Genomic DNA, 22,755 nt, shown 5'->3' with positions numbered 1-22,755 from the left:
CATCAACTCCTCCCAACTCCCCGCGAACCCTGAGCACATCCTGGCGCTGTTTGCAGCATGGAGAGCCCTCAGGGGCTCACTCACACCCCACTTTCCTGCAGGGGTGCATCCCCTGGGAGCTCTGGAGCCTCAGCTCTGCCGGTGCCACGCGGCTGCCACGTGGCGCCGGAGCCGCGACGCCGCTGGCGCTGCCTCTCCCTCCGAGCTGCTCATTTGAAGTTTCAGCTCACCGGCTGTTTTCGTGCAGGTGGGATGCAAAACCAGCCCACAAACACCAATAAATATCTTCTATATCCTCCTCCCCACTACTCCCCCTGCCTCCAATTCTCGTTTTCATTCTTACTTCCCAGCTGGTTTTGGGGGGGAAAACGGGTTTTCAAAGCTTTCCGTAAACGTGTGTAACAATGGGAAGCATTGCCTTTTAGCCTGCGGCCGGCACAGTTTTAAATGAGGTCCCAGGTAGTCATGGTTACCTCTCCTCTTCAGTAAGAGATGACTTTTATTTCCTGCCTTTTGTATTTGCACATCTCAGATATACATTCTCCTAAACCATAATTGGTATTCTCGGATAGACAGGAACGCAGGAGTGAGCTGCCACAAGAGGGGAAGAGCCAGATGGACGCAGGGGGTGTCAAGGTCTCCAAGCCCCCAAACATCAGGAAATCTTAATTTCAAGTCATTTTTCCTCCCCTGGCAAGGGCGGGGAGGCAGACCTGTCTCTCCACAGCCTCAGGGCTTGTCCTGATCCCACCTCCCTTGCAGCATCCTGGCTATTCTGGTTACTGCTTCAGAATTCGGGATTTACCCTCTTGTCCTGCAAGCCTCTCCATCATCCTGCATCTCCCCCAAGCATCCCTTAATTGTGCTGAGCTGGGAAGGTGAAGGAGGGGCTGCCCTGTGCCCCTTGTCCCCAGGCAGAGTCCTGACACCCCCCAGGCACTTGGGGGGCCAAGGCTGCACCCCTTGATTTTTGGAGGCACGAAGGGGAAGCAGAGCAGTGGGGCTGCGCGCTCGCAGCGGGCACAGCCCGGGGAGCGGGCGCGGGAGGGAGAAGCGCTCGGCAATGATTGATGAAAGATCATAGCCTCATTCCACGGGATCATTGCTCAGAGTGTGGGCAAAGCTGCGAGTCCCAAGGGAACCATCGCCTGGATGCATGTGAGCCTGCGATTCAGGGCAGAGGGGATGCAAAGCCACATATTTTATGCCTTTTTTATTTTTTTTCTCTCTCTCTCTCTCTCTCTCTCTCTCTCTTTCTCTTTCTCTCTCTCTCTCTCTCTCTAAAGCACCAGGAAAACAAAAACCCAAGCTGTCTAATCAGAGACAAGCAGATTCCACCCACTTCCTTGGAAAACTTGCATTTGCTAGGAAATCATCTCGCTGCATTTACAGCAAGCAGAGTGCCCCAGCGGTAGCTCGTGCCTTTCTGGCAGGATGATAACCAGTGCTGAACAATTATTGCGCTGGAGCGGGAGCAGCAGACATATTGGCTTTTCTCAGCCAGCAGGAAAGAATTTGCAAAACTAAGCAGGCGACTGGAGCAGCTCGGATTTGCAGCGTTGGATGCGCGGTGCCGCGGATTCACAGCTCACCAGATTTGCTGGTGGCAGCATATCAGGGACTCGCACACCGCATGCACCTGGGCTCCTATTTACATGAATTTTTTTTTTTTTTTTTTTTTTTTTGCAAGGGAAGGGCTTGATTTTGCTGCCTGGAAAAATGTGTCTGATTCCCAGCTTCCCCCGTGGATGCTCAGCCCCCCCAGGTGTGCGCTCGGGTAGTGGGGAGAAGTTGTTTGCTTTTGTGTTTTTCCCCTTTTAATGAGAAAAGTGTGTATTTGTCACAGAATCGTAGAATGGTTTGGGTTGGAAGGGACTTAAAGACCATCCACCTCCATCCCCTGCCATTGGCAGGGACATCTTTCACTATCCCAGGTTGCTCCAAGCCCTCTGCAGTCTGGTCTTGGACACTTCCAGGGATGGAGCATTCACAGCTTCTCTGGGCACATGTGCCAGGGCCTCACCACCCTCACAGGAGGGTGTTCTTAAAAGAAAGTCTCAAAAAATACTGTCAGAATTGTTGTGAAGGAGGTTGTCCTTAAAAACCAGTGCTGGGAAGAAAGGCAGCAGTTCCAGCAGGATCCTGCCCCATTGCCAGCCTGGCTGCCCTTAGCATCACCAGAGGAGCAGAGTCGGTCTGGAGGTTCCCAGGGGAACCCTCTTGGGGCACAGTCACAAATCCCCAATCAAGGCAAAACTCCTTTGCTCAGTTGTAACTTCAGGCAGCGATGTATGGGATTGCTGGAGCAGCTCCCATCCCTCAGAGGTTTTGTGGTTCTTCCACAGATAAAACTCTCCCACATCTGCCCTTGTCTTCTCCATGGGCTGGGCAGAGTGGAAGCAAAGAAATCCCTTCCCTTCAGGCTTGTGGGGTTGGGAACTGGATCTGTTCCCATTTCCCTCTGCCCACTCACAGCACTCCCTGTCTTTGCTGGAGCATTTCTGAAGGGGATTCTCCAGTGTGGAGAGGTGGCACAATGAGGTTTTGGTGTGGATCTGACCTGTGTTCCTACCATGGGTGCTGCTTGACAAGGACAGCAGGCAGAGCCCGGCCTGGGATCCTCTTCCCAGCCCTGCTCGGGATGCAAACTGCGCATCAGTTGCACCAGCAGCTGATGGAGACTCCAGTATATTAACAGCATTAATTAAGTTACAAAAATTATGCATGTTATCAGTTATGAGACGACCTTTCATAAACTCCGTTATTAAAGCAATAAAGCATGACCCACTGGTCCTAACCAGTCTAATGGCTGGCTAAGAGCACGGTTTTTCACATAATACTTTTAGCAGGTCATTAGCTGAGCAATAAGATAACGTGGAGAGCCAAAGTGATGTGCAGGAATGGCAGTGGAGGCAGAACAGTGCTTGATGAGGGGACACGGGGCTCGGGGTCACCTGTTCTCCCACATGGCTTGTATGGGTGTGCAGAGCTCTGGTGGTGGCTGTGGTGGGTGATGGTGGCTGTGGTGGGTGATGCTGGGGTGCTCCCAGACTGTGCAGTGCTGAAATCCCAGAGCCATGAGGCAAACCCAGCCCTGGGGCAGGTGTGGGGCTGGTGTCAGACCCTCTGAGCCCTGGTTTCCCTGCCAGAGCCCACCCTGCAGAAGGGAGATGGGGTGTTGTGACGTGGCCATCCTAACTGCAGTCCCAGTGAGCTGTAGGATGAGGATGGAGGTTCTGACCTTCCATGGGGCCAGGGCTGGGATGGAGGGGCCTGGGCTCCTTCTGCCTGAGTGGTCTTGGTGTATGGACAGTGCTGGTCTCAGCATATGGCTGGTGTTGGTCTCTCTGGGCTGAGACCCCGATTTGGGGCTATACAGGTTGGTCCCCTCCCTGCCCTGCCTGGGGGGACATGCCAGGCATCCAGGGCCACCTGGCAGAAGCCACCAAGCCCTGGCCCCCAGGTCCTGCTCCCTCCACAGACTGGTGCTGTTTTTGAGCACACTCCAGCTGAGTATGATGCCCTCCCTACCCCTGGCTATGCCATGAGACCTGGGCATGCCAAGAGCTGCACCACAATCCAGCACCCCCAAAGCGCCTTTCCCGGTCCCCGCCAGCCGTTTCCAAGCACTGACCCTCTCCATAAACAAAGGAGAGGGAGAGGGAGGGTGGCTGGCATGTTAATATACTCTCCCCCCCTCTTTTCCTCCCTTCATCCCTCTGGGAAAGGCCTTTGCAGATATAAGCAAACCTTGATTAAAAGCTGCCTGACAGGCAACGGCAGCAGCAAGCAGCAGGCAAGGAAGCTCTCCAAGTCCAAAGGGAGCTGCTTCTGCTGCTGCCGCTGCTGCCTCCATTCTCAGATGTCCCTGATCCTTTAATCAATCACAGCCACGGAAGAGAAGAGCAAACAGCCGTGCCGGGGCAGAGGTATGTGCACGCATTCGTTCCAGCCGCAGCCTTGGGCTGCAGGCACGGAGCCGTCCCCGCGCCCCGAGCTGCTCTTTCATCTCCCGGAGACAAGCAGGGGCTGTGTCCCTGCCCGTGCCTCCCACAGCCCCCAGGAATCCGGCATGGAGGATGGTTCCCCACCGGGAGCAGGCAGAGGGAGGAGGCTCCTGCCCTCTCCCCAGGTGCTCCATCCAGGATGCGTTCCCGGGTAGAGGATTGTCCCAGCTGCCATCCCATGGGCTGTGCCACACCGTGTGCCTGGCTAGCAGGGAGAATGGGGTGCAGGGAGAATTGGGTGCCAGCTGCCATCCCATGGGCTGTGCCACACCTGGCGCTCGTGTGCCTGGCTAGCAGGGAGAATGGGGTGCTTGCAGATGTTGGGGAATGGGGGAATGGGGAATGGGGGTAGCCAGAGGGAGCCAGCCTGGCTGTTGTGTCTAACACGGAGCTGGCCAAAACCCATCCATCCTTTGGCGGGCACACGGAGCAGTGCTCGTGGCTCCTGGGGTGTCCCCATCGTGGGGCAGAGCCCCATCCTGGGCTCTGTGGGGTGGGCAAGGATCTGCTCCAGCCCCAGAGGGACAGGCAGGGCCTCACACCAGCTGCGGCCATGCCTGGAACCACCAGCATGCAGAGAAACCGCCCACCCCCGGGATGATTTGTCACCAAGTCCTGTGTGTCACCGCGGGGCTCGCTTCACAGAGAGGCTGGAGATGGGGGCGGAGGGAGGGGAAAACCACGTCCTTTTAATAAAACCCAGCAAAATCCTCTCGTTCCTGACGTGCTTCCCCAGCTCGCGTGCGGCAGCGGGAGCTCCGCCGGTGCGAGGCTGGCAGGGGCAGGCAGGGACCGCGATTTTCCTGCTTATTTTTGCTGTTGCTTATTTTTAGCACCGCTTCTTAATATATTGTGACAGTGCCCTGGGACGTAGCGCGCCTCTGGTCGCAGGAGAAGGTGTCTGGGGCAGGGCTGCTCGATGCCACCAACGAGCTGCAGCCAATGGCCGGCACGAGGGCGGCTAACGAGGCACCCGCCGCTAACGGGGGTCCCCGGGGGAGTGCTGGGGATGAACCTCTGCACTGAATTCGTCAAGGCTCTGCAGGGAGGGACTTGCTCTTGGGGGTTCTAATGTGTTTCTTAATTAGGCAGTTGTGGTAATGGCGGGCTGGTCACTGGCAGAGCTGGTGCCAGGTGGGAGCGGTGCCTTGGATGTGGATGGTTTGGTGTTTCAGGTACCTTGTGCATACTGGGGGACTCCAGTGCTGTGCTGACTTTGATCTCCCTCCCTGGAGCTGGTTTTTGGGAAGGGTTGAGTGGTTTCCATGCCAAGATGTGCCTCACGGTTGCCTTTTTGGACCTCCAAGTAGGTTTTGATGCAAGGCAGAGAGGCAGCTGGCAGAGGCACAGGATTTTGCTGGGATCAGGGTGAGATCCCACCAAGCCAGAGGTTGCTGGCACTGGCTCAGCCAAGGGTGTAATTCTGATGGGGATGCTGTGTCCGTGGGGAGATCTGGGTGCAGTGTAGTGCTGGGTTTGGCAGCAGGAGTCTGCATGCACAGGCTCTGCCTACCCCGAGCCCATTAGTGACAGATCTTTGTGGAATAACCCTCCTCATTAAGGCGAGCTACCCCGTGTGTCAAAGCTGCTTTATAAGGAAATTATACTCAGCTCCAGCCGGGATGCGCATGTAAATGGGGTGATGCACAGCCCTGATTGAGACATCATGGGGCAGCTCAGCCCAGGACCCCTGGGGGAAACAGGGGCTCCAGAGGGGCTGGAGGGTGCTGGTGGTCTGGGATGCACCTCAGCCACCTCCTGAGGTCTGGCAGCTCCTGTGTGCACTCAGGGCTTTGGCAGGAGCCATGGAGCTGGTTAGGGCTGGAATGTCTACACGTGTTGGAAGCTCCAGTCACCACATCCTTCCAACAGCTTTGCAAAGTACCTCCTCTCTGCACTGTGTTTGTGGGAGTAGAGGGGAACCCCCTCTCTTCCATCACATTCCCCAGTTTTATCAAGATGTCACTTGCATGCCCAGTACTGGTGGAGGAACTGTGGAGTCCCCCTCTGCTCCTCGTGCCATGACCTGAAGCCCGACTGAGCTGGGATTAAATCCTCCTGACCCCACATCTGAGGTGCTGGGATGCTGCAACGTTTGGAAGAAGCAGGAAGAATGTGCCAGAGCTGAAGCCATCACAGGGCTTTGTTGCCCACAATGGGACATTGAGGACACCAGAGGACACCATGAGACACCGAGGTTCTTCACACAGCACCTGTGCTCGCTGCTCCATTCCAGGAAGGAGCGGACACAGCACGCACCAGCCCCCTGGGATCCAGGGGGAGCATCCCCTCAGGACATTGGCACCTCTTTGTGGAAGCAGGGTGACAGCTTGGCAGGGAATTGAGACCCTTCTTTTTTTTTGGCAGCGTGCTCCTAATCAGCAGGACCCGCGCGCCCCGCCGCAGGCACGCCGCGCGCTGCTATTTACGGAGCTACTTGAAATACACCTGCAAGAGAGGAGAGGAGAGAGGAGCCAGCAAGTAAATAACCCAGCAACCCACCGGAATGAAAACAGGGAGAAGAGATGCAGGCAAAAAAAACCACCCCAAAATGAAGTGTGATGTGGAATTGAGGGGCTCCGTCCCAGTCGTGCCGTGGTTTTCCACCAGGATGCTCAGTGGTTTTGGTGGTTGGTGGGGAGATCCCATCCCGTTGTTGGCCACCTCAGTGCATCTCTGGAATGGGCAGGGGGATGGCTGCATGGATGGATGGATGGATGGATGGATGGATGGATGGATGGATGGATGGATGGATGGATGGATGGAGCCTTTTGCCCACCTCCCCACTTGCTTTGTTTACCTCATGCTGCTGTTCATCTCCTGCCTCCCCCCACCCTCTTCTGAAACATTATAAATCAAACAGCTTAAAATGTAAAGCATCAAAAATTCTAAAACCTTCATCTATTATTAACTGTGACAGTAAATTCCACCTCTGAATGTTTCACATAGCAACTGTTACCAGGACTCAGCATCCAAAGCTGATGTTCCAGCAACTTTCCATCACGGTGCCGCCGCCACTCCAACAGTGCCGACACCAGCCTGGTGAGACTGGCTGCCACTCCCAACACTCTTCAGTGGGATTGGGATGCCAGCACAGAAACCGAGCTCAGATTTAGTAAATACAGCCCAGGATCGGAAAGGAACTTGGTGCCTGCATGTGGGAGCTGGTGGTGGGATCCTCCATCATGGTCCTCCCTCTGTGTTGGTCATGCAGCCCTCCAAACTTCATTACTTTCATCATCATGTTATAAAGCACCATAAATAACAAGGATGGGGATGGAGTGGTTAAAATTAATGGATAGTGAAGGGTTTTTGCAGGGGTTGGTGTTTGCTCTTCTACCTCTACTTTGTCCTGGTGCTGGATGTTGTTGTGGCCCCTGAGTGGTGACCCTCAGCCTGGCATGGGCAGGGGTTCTCGCTGCTCTGAGCATTGGGTTGTGCTGAGTTTGTGATGTGCCAGGTGCCCACAGGGACCAGGAGCCAGGTGCTCACCAGAGGGATTTGTCCATGTTTTGGTGTTTGCTTGCCTTCCCCATGAGCCATCATGGCTCTGTTCTGTGTTGTGTCCCCTGCCTGGAGGTTGAGCTGGAGTGTTTTAGGTTGGATTTGGCTGCATGGCAGCACAGTGAGCCTGGTTGGAGGTAGGGAGAGCCATGGCTCTGCAACCCCATGGAATGCTGAGCCTGCTCTGGTGAGAGCCCCCCCACTGCACCATCCCCACGACCATGGCAAGGCTCACACCAGCACCCCAAGCACCCAAAACCACCCAAATTCCCCCAGAAACACCCACCAGGCCATGCCTGGTGCCCCCATACCCTGGCACAGGCATCCCTTCCATGCCATCATCCTGGCTGTGCCACCTTCCTGCAAATCCTGTGGCTGCCCACGGGGATCTGGTGTCGTGCCATGCTGTGCTGTGCTGGCTGCAGGGCCAGGCAGCAGCGGCTGCTCTGCTTCTCCCCAGGGACAGGCAGCAATTTTCCTGCTCTGAAGAAGCTTGTGAAGGTTTTGAGTGAATCTGGGAAGCAAATCTAATTGGCAACCTGGTAATTCCTCGGGGGGACATGTACTTTGGTCATATCTAAGTACATTCCAGCCAGTGTTTAAGACACGCTGAATCCAAACTTGGACAGTCAAATACCAGCAGCTCTAAGCTCCTTATCTATTTCAGGCAGATTAACTCCTTAATCATCTCTTTTGGAAGTTCCCTGCCCCAAATTCCTCTCCCCTCCTTTTCCCCCGCCCCCAGTTTTTCAGCAGGAACAAAAGGAGCCGATTTTGCAGGGTGCCAAAGGTGGGGAAGGCGCCCGCCGTGATTGACAGAGTCAATAACCTGGAGCCGGGAGAAGGCCTTTGGAAATCTGCTTCCCACTTCACCTGCCCAGTATTTGTCTTCAGGATTTGAAGCTGGGGAATATATAATACCGAAATAATTTACCACACAGCATCAAACCTCAATTTATTATTTTCAACCTTCTTTTATGGTTTTTTTTTTTTAACTTATTTCTTTCAACACCCTTTTATCCTTATTATTTTTCCTTTCCCCCCAGCGGATTCCAGCTCAGCATCCCCTAGCAGGTGACCACTCTGCAGCCCCCAGCCCCGCTGGTGGCAGGGGGATGCTCATCCCCTCTCTGGCAGGCAGAGGAGGCGGTGCTGAGCCGCGGGGACCCAGCCGGTGCTGGCCACTGTCACTCAGGGGAGTGCCGGAGCATTACGCTTCATTACCGAGCTGTCTGCTGCCGGCAGGGGACGGCTCAGGGCAAGAGCACAGCCGGGATTGGCTCCGCTGCACGGAGCAGATGCTGAAACCTGGCAGCTGTGGGGTGCCCATACCTGAAAGCACCTCACAGATGAGGTGATGGCAGTGGGGAGCTGGTGGTTGCTGGGTCATGAGATTGGCTGCCCCAGGAAGGCAAAAAGGGGACAAGGGAATGCCCCCCATAACAATGAATCCCAGTGAGGGGGTCTCAGTGATACAGGGACTGGGGATCACCAGTGGTAACTGAATAGCACTCATGTAAAACACAACCATAAATATCCCATGTGCCTGACGTGGTGGGGACACTGGGACAAAGCCCCATCTTCTCCTGGAGGGAGAGGGAGAGAGTTTGGGATGGGGAGAAGGCATGGGATGGTGCCAGGGTCTGCCCTTTGCTGTCAGCAGCCATCCCACAGCAGCTGAGGCCTCCTGGTTTTGGATGTGGAGTGTGAATTTGCTGAGTTTTCCTGATAGAAAAACAGGCTGTGATCAGGGATGAGCCAGAGGGGCTGGACCCAGTGGCACATTCAGAAGAGCTGGGAATGTCCTGGGGGTGACGGGCACCTGTCATCCTTTGGGGTCTCCAGTTCTGTTGGGGATGGGGAGACCCTCTGGGGAGGACCCAGGACCCTGGGGCTGGGACACGAGCCTGCTCCATTCCCCTGCTCCAGGGCTGGCACTTCCCAGCACCAACACTGGACACCAGCACAAACCTGGACCACTCTACAGTGGGGAAACTGAGGCACAGCTGGAGAGTGGTCCTGCTTCCAAACCAGTGGATTTTCAGTTCCAGGCTGCTGGGTGGGTGCCAGGTTCTGCCACCAGGTTTGGTGTGGGTTTGCTGGGCCAGCAGGTGCCAGGGGACCACGAGCCATCCCTGTGACATTCCCCAGGGACTGCAGCCTTATGCATCCAACCACATCCATGAGCAACCAGCTCAGGAGATGCGGACCAGATCCAGGACTGGGATGAGGATCCTTTCCCTCTTACTTGGGAGAGCTTTTATTTGCTTTTATTTTTGCTGTAAGCAGCATGAACCCCTTGGGGCATCAGCATTGCAGAGGAGGGTGCCAAGGGCATGGCATCTGCTCCCCGCCTTTCCTGGCAGGGATGGAGCTTCTGTCCTGCCTCAAGGGGAAACTGAGGCAGGGGACAAACAGGGTGTGGGAGAAGAAGGGAAGGTTAAAATTAGCAGTCACAGTAATGATTGGAATGGTTAATTATTATTGGAATTGAAGTGAGTCAGGCCGAGAGCAGGAGGGGAGGGAGGAAGGAAGAAGGATCCCAAGCTGTCAAGCAGAAAATGAGTAAAGAAAAACACCGTGAGCATGTGGAGAACTGGCCAGGCTGTCACACTGCCCTGTGCTGGCCCCGTGCTGCTCACTTGGGGTGAGGCTGGAGGGTTGGCTGAAGGTCACCACGGTGGTGACAACAACCCCACAGCCATGGCTGTGCCCACTGGTGCCCTGGCACCACTGTACTGACAGCTCCAGGCAGGTCTGCAGCAGGGTTTGGGTTTGGAGACTGGGATTGCTGGATCTCTCCTAAGCTCAGCTGTGTTTCCAGCCTCCTGCAGGGCTGGTTTTCCTTCCCCTCAGAGCCCCAAGGTCGATGTCCAGCCGCTGGCTGGGGGTCATGTGGAGCCTCACTCCATGGTACATCCGGCCATGAATTTTGCTCTGGAGTGGAGCATGGTTCACCTCTGGAGAGGGAATTTGCCCAGGAAGGCTCAGGCTGAGCATCTGTTTTGCTGTGAGCCTCCAGCCTTAGCCCCCCCCCCTTCTGTTTTCCTTTTTTTTTGCCTTCATATCTTTTTTTCTTTTTATACCTTTTTTCTTTTTCTTTCTCATTTTCTCTCATTCCTTTCTCTGTGTTTTTCTTTCTTTATCTCTTTTTTCTTTTTTATTTTCCTTTTCTTCTTCTTTTTTTCCCTTTTTTTTTTCTTATTCCCTCTTTTTCTTTCCCTTTTTTTCTTCCTCTTATTCCCCCTTTTTCTTCTTCCCTTCCTTTTCAAATCCTTCCTCACCAACTGACATTTTCCACCACCAAGAAAAAAAAAAAAAAAAAAAAAACAACCCAGCAACTTGCTGTGACTCCCAGAACCTCCCATCATCCTCCCCAGCCCAACCCTCTGCAAACCTCCCATCCCTGACATCAAGGACCCAACCGCCCCCCCTTCCAAAATAAAGGAGGAAAAATCAAATCGAGGGGGGAGAGAGGCTGGAGCTGGCGGCTGAGCCGGATTTCCATGTGAGGGGATGAGGTTGGGGCGGCCACGGGCTTCCCCTGGCAAGCGCCGGAGGAACCGGGGCCAGCAGAAACGTTGAGTCATGAGTGCGGTTCGCAGGCGGTGGATTTTTTTTCCCAAGGATAATTCCTCACTGGGGAGGAGCAGAGCTGGGAGGGGGGGGGCAGCAGTGAAGGACTGTGGCCCCTAAATGCGACCCTGATCCGGGGATGGGGACGCATCCCATTGCCATGGGAATTCCCTGGGCAGGTTCCAACCCCCGGGAGGGCGGTTTGGATAAGGAGGGGGGGGTCCTGGCCAGGGAATTCCCCAGCAGCTGGATGGGAGGAGCAGCGTGATCTGGGGGGGCTGCGGGAGATGGGGACCCCATCCTTCCTCCTCCTCCTCCTCCTCCTTCCCCACATCCGCCCACCCCCACGCAATGGGCGGCGCAGCCCCAGCTCCATTTATCATCATCTGCGGGCAAGTGAAGTGTGCAGGGAACAGCTGCTCCGCTCGGCTGAGCGCCGAAATGGGGCGGGACGCGGGGCTGGGGGGCGGCCCTGGGGTGCCGTAACCCCCCAGCCCCTGCACTGGGATGGAGCGCTGGTGTGGTGGGAGATGCTGGTGGTGATGGGAGGGGTTGGGGAGGGGTATTGAAGGGGTTCACTGCGGGGAGAGCACTTTAGTGGGGTGCATTGGGACAAGGGTGCGCTAATGAGAGTGCATTGAAGGGGTGCACTGGGGAGAGGGTGCGTTAAAGGGGTTCGCTGGGGTGGGGACCATTATTGGGGTGCATTAGAGGGGTTCACTGGGGAGGGGACCATTATTGGGGTACACTAGAGGGGTTTATTGGGGAGGGAACCATTATTGGGGTGCATTAAAGGGGTTATTGGGGGACAGTGCAGTAAGGGGGGGTGCACTGGGGAGAGGGTGCATTAAAGGGGTTCAGTGAAGGGGCATTGAAGGGGGGTGCCCTGGCAGCGGGGTGTCTGTGGAGTGCAGGGACAAACAGCAGCAGCTCCACAGCTGCATGGAGGGTTTGCCCTACCCCGGGTGAGCCCCCCGGGTCCCTGTGCACTGCTGAGGGGGGTCTGTCTGTTTTTCATCCCCCCAGTTCCTCTCATTCCCAGCTCCTGAGGCAGGATGCCCTTTCCTGGTCTGTCCCACACACCCCGGCTCCCCCCGCCCGCAGCCTCCCCTTTTCTCTCCTCCCTTAATAATCAAATTCTCCGGAGCACTTTGCGGTGTGGCAGCCAGCCAGAAAGGGTTTCTTTAAACTCCACCAGCTCACAATTAAACAAATCCGGGGCTGACGCTACTCGATAGGCGCTTATTCCCCTCCCTGAGAGCTGCCGGGGGATCCGGGGGGGTCCAATCGCTTCGTTCCCAGCTCCGATAGCAGCTCACCCTATGGGGCTGCACCCCTGGGTGTGGGGCAGGGTTTGGGGTGGGGGTTTGGGGTGGGGAGCGGGGTGTCCGCGGTGCCAGCAGTGCTCTGATGGCGGAGCATCCCCCTGCGAGAGCGCGCTGCTATTTTTAGTCGCTGAGTCCTTGTTGATGGAGCAGCCGGAGGAGCAGCAGGGCTGGAGCAGCCCCCGCGGGATGAGCAGCAGCTGGGAAGCCAGGCCAGCGTGCAGGGACACGGGGGACGCCTTTTGCCCCATGGGGCTGAGGGGTTGGGGGGATTGGGTGCTTACCGAGGGTCCCTGACACCCATGGAAATCCTGGGCTGCCTTCAGAGGGCTCCAGATCCGGCCATGCCATGTCCCTCGCAGGCAGGAGGAAGGGGGAGGAAAGGGGAGAAGGCAGGGAGGAAAGGAAGGCAGGAAGGAAGGCAGGAAGGCAGGAAGGCAGGAAAGAAGGAAGGAAGGAAGGAAGGAAGGAAGGAAGGAAGGAAGGAAGGAAGGAAGGAAGGAAGGAAGGAAGGAAGGAAGGAAGGAAGGAAGGAAGGAAGGAAGGAAGGAAGGAAGGAAGGAAGGAAGGAAGGAAGGAAGGAAGGAAGGAAGGAAGGAAGGAAGGAAGGAAGGAAGGAAGGAAGGAAGGAAGGAAGGAAGGAAGGAAGGAAGGAAGGAAGGAAGGAAGGAAGGAAGGAAGGAAGGAAGGAAGGAAGGAAGGAAGGAAGGAAGGAAGGAAGGAAGAGGAAAATAACATGAAATCCAGCCACACAGCACAAATCCTGGCAGTGCCACACGGTGCCCCAGCTCAGCTCCTGATGTTGGCCTGTGCCATGCATCAGCCCCCAGCTCCATGGCAGCATGACCCCGTGCACCATCGTGGCCCTGGGTCATACCCTGGCACATCAGGGAGGTGCATCAGGTCCTTGTGTGTCCCCCATGAGTGACACGGGCTGTGCTGGGCTGTCCGTGCTCCCTTGGGACCAAGAGCACAGGATGCTCTGGCTGTAGCCAGCAGTGAGAGCTGCTCCTTGTGTTCCAGGGACAGGGTTGTGCCAGTGCTGGTCACCCTGGTGGCCTCAAGTCCCTGTCCTGTCCCTTCCCAGGGACCCACACCACGAGCCCTGGCCACAGCACGGCTTTGCCAAGGGCAGGTCCAGCTGCAGCCTTGCACCAACAGCCCTGTATTGATTCCCATCTCAGAGTCAGTGTCTGGAAACTTCTTCGGGGTCAGGAGAGCACGTCCAGCAGGGACGTGGCAGGGACAGTGAGTGGGCAGGGCTCCAGGGGCCAGCCACAGCCACCTCCCTCTCCGGGGGAAGGCTGTAACCTCCCTGCTGTCGACAGCTTGATTTGATGCCATTAAAGCTTTGCTGGGAAACAGCCTGCACCAGGCACAACATCTGGCACGGCCCTTCCCCACCAACGCCGCGGCACATCCGAGAGCAGAGCTGGCCCCAGGCTCTGCCAAGGGCTCTGGGTGCTGCTGGTGATGTGTGTGTCCCCTCCCAGGGACAGCCTGGTGTCCCACAGGGACATGGGACCGTGGCTCTGGGCTTGTGGGATTTCAGCTGGAACACGTTCCCTCTGTGCATCCCCACCTCTGCGTGCCGGTGACTGATCCTTCCCCTCGCACCATGCACTTCTGCTCATACCAACATTGTCCCAGCTGTTTGGAAAATTAACAATAATTAATTAATAATAATAATTAATTAATCACGATGATTAATAATAAAGGAGAAAGGGGAGAAAAGCTCCCCCTAAAGCTTCAGCCCAGGGTCTTCTCAAGCCGATTTCATTTTTCAAACCCACTCCCACACAGCATGAAGGGCTCTTTGCTCCCATTAATTCTCCCACCACAGCCCAGGGCTGCCCCACAGCCTGGCTTTGATTTTCTTGCCTTTGTTCCAGCAGCACTGGCACAGGATACCATGCTGTGGTAGGGGCTTTTGTGCCAGCTTTCCAGATTTTTTGGACCCATCTTTTCCCTGGAGTTTAGGCTTTAGCTGCATCCAGTTGCCCGCAGAGCCTGCAAGATGCAATATGTGGCAGTGACATGGAAAACATCCCAAAAGGGGATGGGGGACAGGGAGGGATGGGGTGCTGGGCTGCTGTGGGTGGCACTGAGCCTGGCTCCAGTGGTGCCCAAGGACACTGTGATTGGTGCATGCCTGAGCAGCTGGTGCTTGTGGAAACAGAATTAAATAAAGCCCCATGTGTGTGTGTGTGTGTGTGTGTGTGTGTGTAGACCCCAAAAAGGTGCTGAGGTGTTACTGGTGGGTGCTGCAAGGAAAAGGGCTGAGCTGGGGCCTGTCAAACCAGCAGTGTGGTTTATGTTGCTGTGGCAGAACTGCCAGCAAAGGGACCGTGTGGTGTTTGACGTGTTGTGGCAGTGGCATGAGCGTGATGGAGGGACATGTGGGGACACACATGAATCCATATCCTGGCTCAAGGCTGCCTGGCACCACAGGGAAGTGTGCCAGGAGCTGGGATGGGTTTAGATAGACATTGCCAGCACCCCGTGCCCTCCTCTTGTTATACTCATTGCCTTGCTGGAGGCTGAGGGGACAGCACTGGTGTCACCACTGTGTCACTGCCGAGAGAGCAGCACTGAGGATGTCCCTGGACAGCCACAAACCCTTGGGGCTGCCCTAACCCAGGCTGACAAATCCCTGTCTCATCCAGGCTTGCATCCACCCCAGTACCTTCCACCCACGGGCACTGGGGACAGGCAGCATGCATCCCCCTGCCACCAAGCCCTTCATTAGCCCCCACAAGCCACTTGACTGCCTTAAGAGATCAAACCAGTGCCCCAGGTGTGTCCCTGCTCCCAGAGCAAGCGGGCTGAGGAAATGGGGAGCTTTAATGACGCCGGTGGCGAGGCTCGGTAATGACGGCTGCCGGCGGGAGCAGACAGCTTCCAGATGGCATCGCGCCGGGGCAGGGGGATCGCCGGGGCCGGGGGGGCTGCGGGAGGCAGCAGCCGGCAGAGCCGGGCAGAGCCAGCAAGTTGAAATGACTTTTTTTGCAGCAGAGCCTGCGGTTCTGGCCCTCCGCGCTGCTGCTTCCAGTAATTAGCCCAATAATTAAAAAGAATGGCGATAAGAGGGGTGTGCAGAGGCGCTCGCAGGATCCCGGCATCCCTGGGGAGGCGTGTGAGAAGGGCGGGAGTGATTTGCGGATGTGAGGGGTGGTGGATGTGTGAAACACAAAGCAGAGGGACCCCGACACGGTGTGGGGGGGTCACTGCACCAGGTGACCAGGCAGGGAGGGGTGGGCAGCAGGGATGGGCAGCTTCGGCAGCAGGGGCAGGAGGGTGACTGAGCCCACTGCAGGCAGGGAGGAGGCAAGCAGACCCCAGCACCCTCCTGGGCATGGGCACTGTGCTGCGATGCAGGGAGAGGGGATAGAGGAGGATGCAGGACGCTGCAAGGTGGGGATGCAGTGCCAGGCAGTGTGATGCAGGGCGACAGAGCATGATGCAGAGTGATGAGAGGTGACACAGAGCCAGCTGCTGCCATCCGGGGCGGTGCAGTGCACACGGATGGGATGCAGGGCAATGGGATGCCATGAAGGGCAATGAGATGCAGGATAATGCAATGCAGGGCAGGACAATGCAGGGAGATGAAGTGCAAGGTGATGTGGTGCAGGGTGATGTGAGGTGAGGCAGGAGGAGGCGATGCAGGGCAATGCAGTTCAGGGCGATGCAATGCAAGGCAACACAATGCAGGGAGTCAAAATGGAAAGTGATGCGATGCAGGATGAGGCAAAGCAATGTGATGCAGGGCCATGCAAATCAGGGTGATGAAAGGCAAGGCAACATGGAGCAAGGGTAGGTAGTGTGAGGCGATGCAATGCAGGGCAAATCAGGGCGATGCAATTCGGGGTGATGCAAGGCAACCAGATGCAGGGAGGTGAAACACGAGGTGAGGCGTTGGAGAGCAGTGCAAGGCCATGCAGGCAATTCAGTGCACCGGGGTGATGCCAGACAATGCAGGGCAATGCGAGGGGATGCAGCATCACGTGCTGTGTTCCGGGGTGGCTGTGAGTCGATCCCCGGTGGGGCAATGCCCAGCAGCTGAGGTGAGGTGAGGCGAGGCAGGGATGTCCCCATGGTGCAGGTGACACTGGCCCTCTCGGACCCTGGCCCACCGCGGTGGCGACGCTTCATTTGAATTCTCGCCTCTCTCTCTTCGCAGATAACGAGCCCGCGCCATGCAGTCCTTTCGAGAAAGGTGTGGTTTCCATGGCAACCAGCAGAGCTACCAGCCGACTTCACAAGATACATCACGCCTGGAGAATTACAGGCATCAAAGTCAGGCAGGGCCGAACTGCGAGCGGCAGAGGCTGGTGGCGAAGGAGTACTACAGTCAGCAGCAGCTGCCGTACGCGGGCTATGAGAACAGCGCCGTGGAGAAATACCACCGGGGAAACAAGCAATTAGCGGGGCAGCAGCTGCAGGGCAGGCCGGCCTTTTCCAATTACACCGTGCAGGAGAACAGCCCTTATCCGGCCCGGTATTCCGGGGACGAGAGCCTGCAGGCCTGGGGAGGCCAGCCACAGGCACTGCCCGGTGGTGTGGCCAAGTATGAGGACAACCTGATGAAGAAGACAGTGGCGTTGGCGGGCGGGCGGCCGTACCATGAGCCGGCGGCCACCTCGCTGCCCTTCCGGACTCACTTCCAGCAGCAGCCGCAGCAGCAGCAGCAGCAGCAGCAGCAACAGCAGCAGCAGCAGCCGCCTGCACTCCCCTACCCCAAGCTGCAGCGGCAGAAACTGCCCAACGATGTCTCCTCACCCATGCCCTTCTCACAGAGCCCTCACTTCGGGCAGCACTCCCAGTCCTTCCCTGCCTCCTCCACCTACTCCTCGGTGCCGGGGGGCAGCCAGCCTGCACACTCCTATAAGAGCTGCACGGCGCCCTCGGGGCAGCCGCCGCTGGAGCGGCCCCTGGGCAGCGCTGCCAGCCTGGCCCCTGGCCCCCGTGTGCCCAACCTGCACGGCTACCAGCCCAACCGCATCGGCTACGAGCAGCCCCCACAGCCGCCGCCACAGCCCCCGCAGCCGCCGCCACCACAGCCCCCACAGCCACCACAGCCCCCGCAGCCCCCGCAGCCCATGCAGGGGCGGCATCACGCCTCAGAGACCCTCCACTACCAAAACCTGGCCAAGTACCAACATTACAACCAGCCAGGCCAGACCTACTGCCAGGGCGATGCGCCGCCCGTGCGGACGCCGGAGCAGTACTACCAGACCTTCAGCCCCAGCGCCAGCCACTCGCCAGCTCGCTCCGTCGGCAGGTCCCCGTCCTACAGCTCCACTCCCTCCCCTCTGATGCCCAACCTGGAGAACTTCCAATACAGCCAGCAGCCCCTGAGTGCTGGTGCCTTCCCGGCTGGCATTGCTGACCACAGCCATTTCATGCCGCTGCTGAACCCTTCTCCCACTGACGGGACGAGCCCCGACGCTCAATCTGGGAACTGCAAAAACTTGCAGAAGGAGAAGCTGCCCGAAAACCTGCTGTCAGACCTGAGCCTGCAGAGCCTGACAGCACTCACCTCCCAGGTGGAGAACATTTCTAACACTGTCCAGCAGCTGCTGCTCTCCAAAACGGCTGTGCCCCAGAAAAAGGGCATCAAGACCCCAGCGAGGACCCCTGAGCAGCTCAAGGGGCAGCACTGCAGTCCTGAGAGCAGCACCTACTCAGCAGAGCAGGTGGGGACCCCCCTGTCTGACCCACTGAGCACCCCCCAGTCTGTCCACGCTGAGACACAGGACGCTGACTATCTCAGTGGGTCAGAGGACCAGCTGGAGAGGAGTTTCCTGTACTGCAACCAGAACCGCAGCCCTGCCCGCGTCAACAGCAACTCCAAGGCAAAGCCTGAGTCAGTGTCCACCTGCTCTGTGACCTCCCCAGACGACATGTCCACCAAATCAGATGACTCTTTCCAGAGTATCCATGCCACCCTGCCCCTGGAGACCTTTACCAAGTATGTGAGCAATGAACGGGACTGCCCCCGACTGCTCCTCAGTGCCCTGTCCCAGGAGGAGCTGGCTTCTGAGATCATCGTCCTGCAGGATGCCATCAATGAGAAGGCAGACAAAGCCTGGGCCAACTTGCCCATGCTGGGAAAGGAGACCACCAAGTCCCCCTTCCAGATGGAGAACCACCGGCCCAGCCTAGACTCCATGGTGAAAGGTGCCTGGCCCAGCCAGGGTGACTCCAGCACGCTCACCGAGCCCCTCAAGCTGGACAAAGCTTCAGGGGCCAGCACAGGGAAGGACTTTAGTGAGGAGGTGTACGAGGGTCCCCAGGTGGAGTTCACAGCCACCGAAAGCAAGGATGTGCTGAAGGACACTGCCCCACTGGCCTTCAACTCCAAGCCCAGCATCCCGGCAGCGACGTCCAGCGCGGGAGCCACCGGCTACAGCTGCTACTCAAACACCACCGCCAACTCGGTGGCGTCTGAGAATGCCATGGAGCATTTCGAGTGGCCGGAGGAGAGCCTGGGTGAGGCCTGCCTGAGGTGGAAGGATCTCCAGGCCACCGACCTCCCCAAGGGCTTGTTCCCCAGCAAATTGGTGAGCTCCTGCAAGGAGAAAAAAAACGCCTGCGGCTTGGACCTGTGCGATGGAGAGCAGCCAGCCAAGAGTGAGCCGGTCCAGGACTTTGGCCAGCAGGTGATGGAGGAGGAGGAGGAGACACTGACCTACGATGAAGCAACAAAAGCAGACAGCGAGAGGTGGCTGCAGGACACCCGGCACTGCTGCTCAGCTGGGGACTTTAGTGAGATCCCCATCATCTCCTCTCCGGATCTGAAGGAGTCAGACCTGGAGGCAGAGGAGTACTCCTCACTCTGTGAGCTGGCTGGCTCGGAGCAGAAGTCAGTGACGTACGATGCCTCACCACCCAAGCCCCCGGAGATGCCGGCTGTGCTGTCCTCCAGCGAGGTGCCTGTGTCTGCCGAGGAGACTGTCAGCACGGTGGAGAAGGAGAGCTCAGCTCCCACCCCACGCCTCTCTGGCCAGTCCGTCATCCTGCTGGGCCCTGCTGTGGGCACAGAGACCAAGGTGAAAAGCTGGTTCAAATCCTCCCTGCCCCACATCCAGCCTGAGGAGGAGAATGGTGGAGGGGAGACATCCCACCTGGAAGCGGCCGATGCTGAATCCGCCTCGTCGGTCATGGTGAAGCAGCAACTCACACCCGAAAACGTGCTGGGGAAGATGGAGCCTGTCTCACGGGGCAAGAGCCTCCGCAACAAGAGGGTCCACTGCCGGCTGCCGGAGGGGGATGGTGCCGGCAGCACTGTGCTGAGTCCCTTCGATGAGCTGCCAGCAGCCAGCAGCATGGCCGGCGCCTGCCTGGGGCCAGACGGACAGACGGAGGTACCGAGCAAGAGCGCCCAGAGCCAAACCCCCCGGTTCCCAGCCGAGGGGCTGCCGGCACGCATGTGCACCCGCTCCTTCACCGCCCTGGCCGAGCCCCGCGCCCCTGCCCCGCTGGAGGGACTGAAGGCTCCCGTGCACCAGGAGAAGCTGGGGAAGAAGCCCGGCTGTGGCGTGAAGCAGAGGGTGGCTTTCAAAACCAGGAAGCGCAACAGCCGGCCGGGCCCCAGGGTGGTCCAAAATGCCAGTGATGCCACCCTCCTGGTGCCCGGCTTGGTGGCGGCGGAGGAGGTGGCAGGGCCAACACCGCTGGAGGGGGACGCGGTGGAAGCTGGGGAGAGGGACCAGCGGTCCATGATCCTGCGCTCCCGCACAAAGACACAGGAGGTTTTCTACACCAAGCGGCAGAGGGGCAAGCGGGCAGCTGATGTCCGGCTGAAGAACTGCAAGGCACCCAAAAAGCTCCTATCCAACAACCACCTCCCACCTGCCTTCAAGCTGCCAGCACCGGGCAGCCCCCACAAGGAGGGCAAGGTGGGTGCCCGGATGAAGCTGCCCAAAGCAGGGCCGGGCGTGGGGGGCAAGATGTCGGAGAGGCCGCTGCACTCACTGAAGAGGAAGTCCACCTTCATCTCCCCCATCCCCACCAAGAAGAGGAACCTGGTCCTGCGGAGCAACAGCGGTGGCGTGAAGGAGGAGAAGCCAGAGGGTCCCCCCAGCCTTTTCAAAAAAATGCCGGTGGCCAAGAAGGTGAAAGCCAAGCTGCCCCCCAAGAGCTCTGGCGAAGCCATCCCGAAGCCCCCCCTGCCTAAGGAGGCCCCTGATGTCTGCATCAAGATCACCTCCCGGGCAGCCTTCCAGGAGGCCACCAAGACCAAAGTGCTGCCTCCCCGCAAAGGCCGTGGCCTCAAGCTGGAGGCCATCGTCCAGAAGATCACCTCACCCAACCTGAAGAAGTTCACCTGCAAACCAGCAGCCACAGCAGTGGCAGCCACAGTAGCTGCCTATGGCTCCTCCCTGAGCCCGGCTGGGGCAGAGCGGGAGCGGATGGTGAAGCACAGTGGGGTGGCTGTGGCAGTGGGCGATGCCAGGCTGCCCAAGCTGGGGGCAGCACAGAAGGTGCCAACCATGCCGATGGCTGAGCCGCTCTGCCGGAACCCCAATGGCCGAGCACCAAAGGGGAAGCCGGGTGGTGGGAAGAAGCTGCCCCATGACGGCTGCCAGGGGGAGGCTTGTGGGTCAACGCCAGGCACCCAGTCTAGCCCCAACATGGTGGCCAAGAACCTGGGGCTCCTCCCCAAGAAGAGGAACCGCAAGGGCAAAGCAGCAGCGCTGGGCATGGCCAAGGCGCCCCTGAGCCCTCCACTGCCACCAGCACTGCCCCGGGAACGTGTAGCCGGCCCGGGCGGTGCGGAGGAGGCGCCGCGGGAGAAGAAACCAAAGACTGAGGAGAAGGAGGCGGGGAGCAGCGATGGCCCTCCCGAGGGCCGCTCCGCCGCCGGGCCGGCGCGGGGGCCGAAGCCGCGGGCCAACCACTCCAACTACAACGGCTACTCCAAGCGGCAGCGGAAGCGTCTGGGCCACGGCAAGGCCAAGGCGGTGCCGGCGCGGTGCAAGAGCCGCGGGAAGCGGCGGCGGCAGCCCCAGCAGGCCCCGCTGCTGCACCCCGCCGAGCCCGAGATCCGGCTCAAGTACATCTCCTGCAAGCGGCTGCGGGCGGACAGCCGCGCCCCGCCCTTCGCTCCCTACGTCCGCGTGGAGCGGCGCGGAGAGTTCTCCACCACCTGCACCGTCGTCAACTCGCCCGGCGACGAGGCGCGGCTGCAGCGGGGACCGGCCGGGCCGGCGCCGCGGCCGCGGGCGGCCCTGCCCGCCTCCTCCACCATGCACATGGGGCCGGTGGTGTCGAAGGCGCTGAGCGCCGCGTGCCTGGTCTGCTGCCTCTGCCGCAACCCCGCCAATTACAAGGACCTGGGGGACCTCTGCGGGCCTTACTACCCCGAGGACTGCCTGCCCAAGAAGAAATCCCGGCTGAAGGAGAAGGCGCGGGCGGAGGGGCCGGGCGAGGACTCCGCCGTGCCCGCCGCGGCCGAGCGGGCGCCCCGCGGGACTGAGGGCGGCTGCGGCGGGAAGGCGGCGCGGCCCGAGGGGGCCGCCGAGGCGGCCAAGCAGAGCTCGCTGCGCTCCAGCCCGCGGGGCATGTTCCGTCGGCTGCAGAGCTGCTACTGCTGTGACGAGAGGACAGAGGGCGAGGAGGCGGCCGAAAAGCCCCGGCGGCACGAATGTCACAAGGCCGAGTCGCCGCCGCAGGAGCCGGCGGGCGACACGCAGGAGCACTGGCTGCACGAGGCCTGTGCCGTATGGACCGCTGGGGTTTTCCTGGTGGCAGGGAAGCTCTATGGGCTGCAGGAGGCTGTCAAGGCGGCTGCCGACCTGGTAAGAGCTCGGCCGCACGCCCTAGGCGGCATCTTCCGCTGGCCTCCTTCAGCCAACGCCATTGCCGTGTCTGCGCCTTCGGTCGGGATGGAAATTGATAGTTCTGCCCTGGGAGAGCAGAGCAGGGGCTCAGCACCGTGAGCTCTGCTGGGTCCCTACGAGATTTGAGCTGCTGCGTCTCTGATAGCACCTGAACTCTCCCTTTTAGGCACAGAACCTGCAGTTTATGTTTTAGGAAGGCAGCTGGGCCCCGCTGGTATTGCCACATCCCCTGGCCCTGTCGTATGTTGCACCGGGTGGCTCAGAGCAGGACAGGTGTCGCAGGGTGGGAGATGAAAATGGGCACAACACAGCCTGGTGCCACTGTGATGGGCGGGCAGCAGGGGAAGGGGAGCTGGAGGGAGGGGATGACCCTGCCCTGCTCCTCTCCCACAGTGGTTGGAGCAAGGTGTGAGCAAAATAGGGAGGTTGCTGAAGGGGATGAGAAGTTGTGGCTGGCCCATTCCTGGAAGTGTTCAGAGCTTGATGGGGATTGGAGCA

The 22,755-nt window shown here is 58.7% G+C and overlaps 1 protein-coding gene across 2 annotated transcripts in view; it reads left to right on the top strand.

Annotated features, from left to right (window-relative positions):
* Nucleotides 1–22,755, top strand: part of RAI1 (retinoic acid induced 1) — a 74,513-nt gene that overhangs the window by 48,601 nt on the left and 3,157 nt on the right. For both annotated transcript variants that reach the window (XM_036392231.2, XM_036392232.2), the window contains exon 3: nt 16,593–22,215. In XM_036392231.2, coding sequence (XP_036248124.1) covers nt 16,609–22,215 — 5,607 coding nt within the window. In that variant the 5' untranslated portion in view covers nt 16,593–16,608. The remainder of the gene's footprint in view (nt 1–16,592; nt 22,216–22,755) is intronic.

The sequence above is a fragment of the Molothrus ater genome, chromosome 16, assembly GCF_012460135.2.
Source record: "Molothrus ater isolate BHLD 08-10-18 breed brown headed cowbird chromosome 16, BPBGC_Mater_1.1, whole genome shotgun sequence".
Classification (NCBI taxonomy): domain Eukaryota; kingdom Metazoa; phylum Chordata; class Aves; order Passeriformes; family Icteridae; genus Molothrus; species Molothrus ater.
This window is presented reverse-complemented; position numbering and strand designations above follow the sequence as displayed.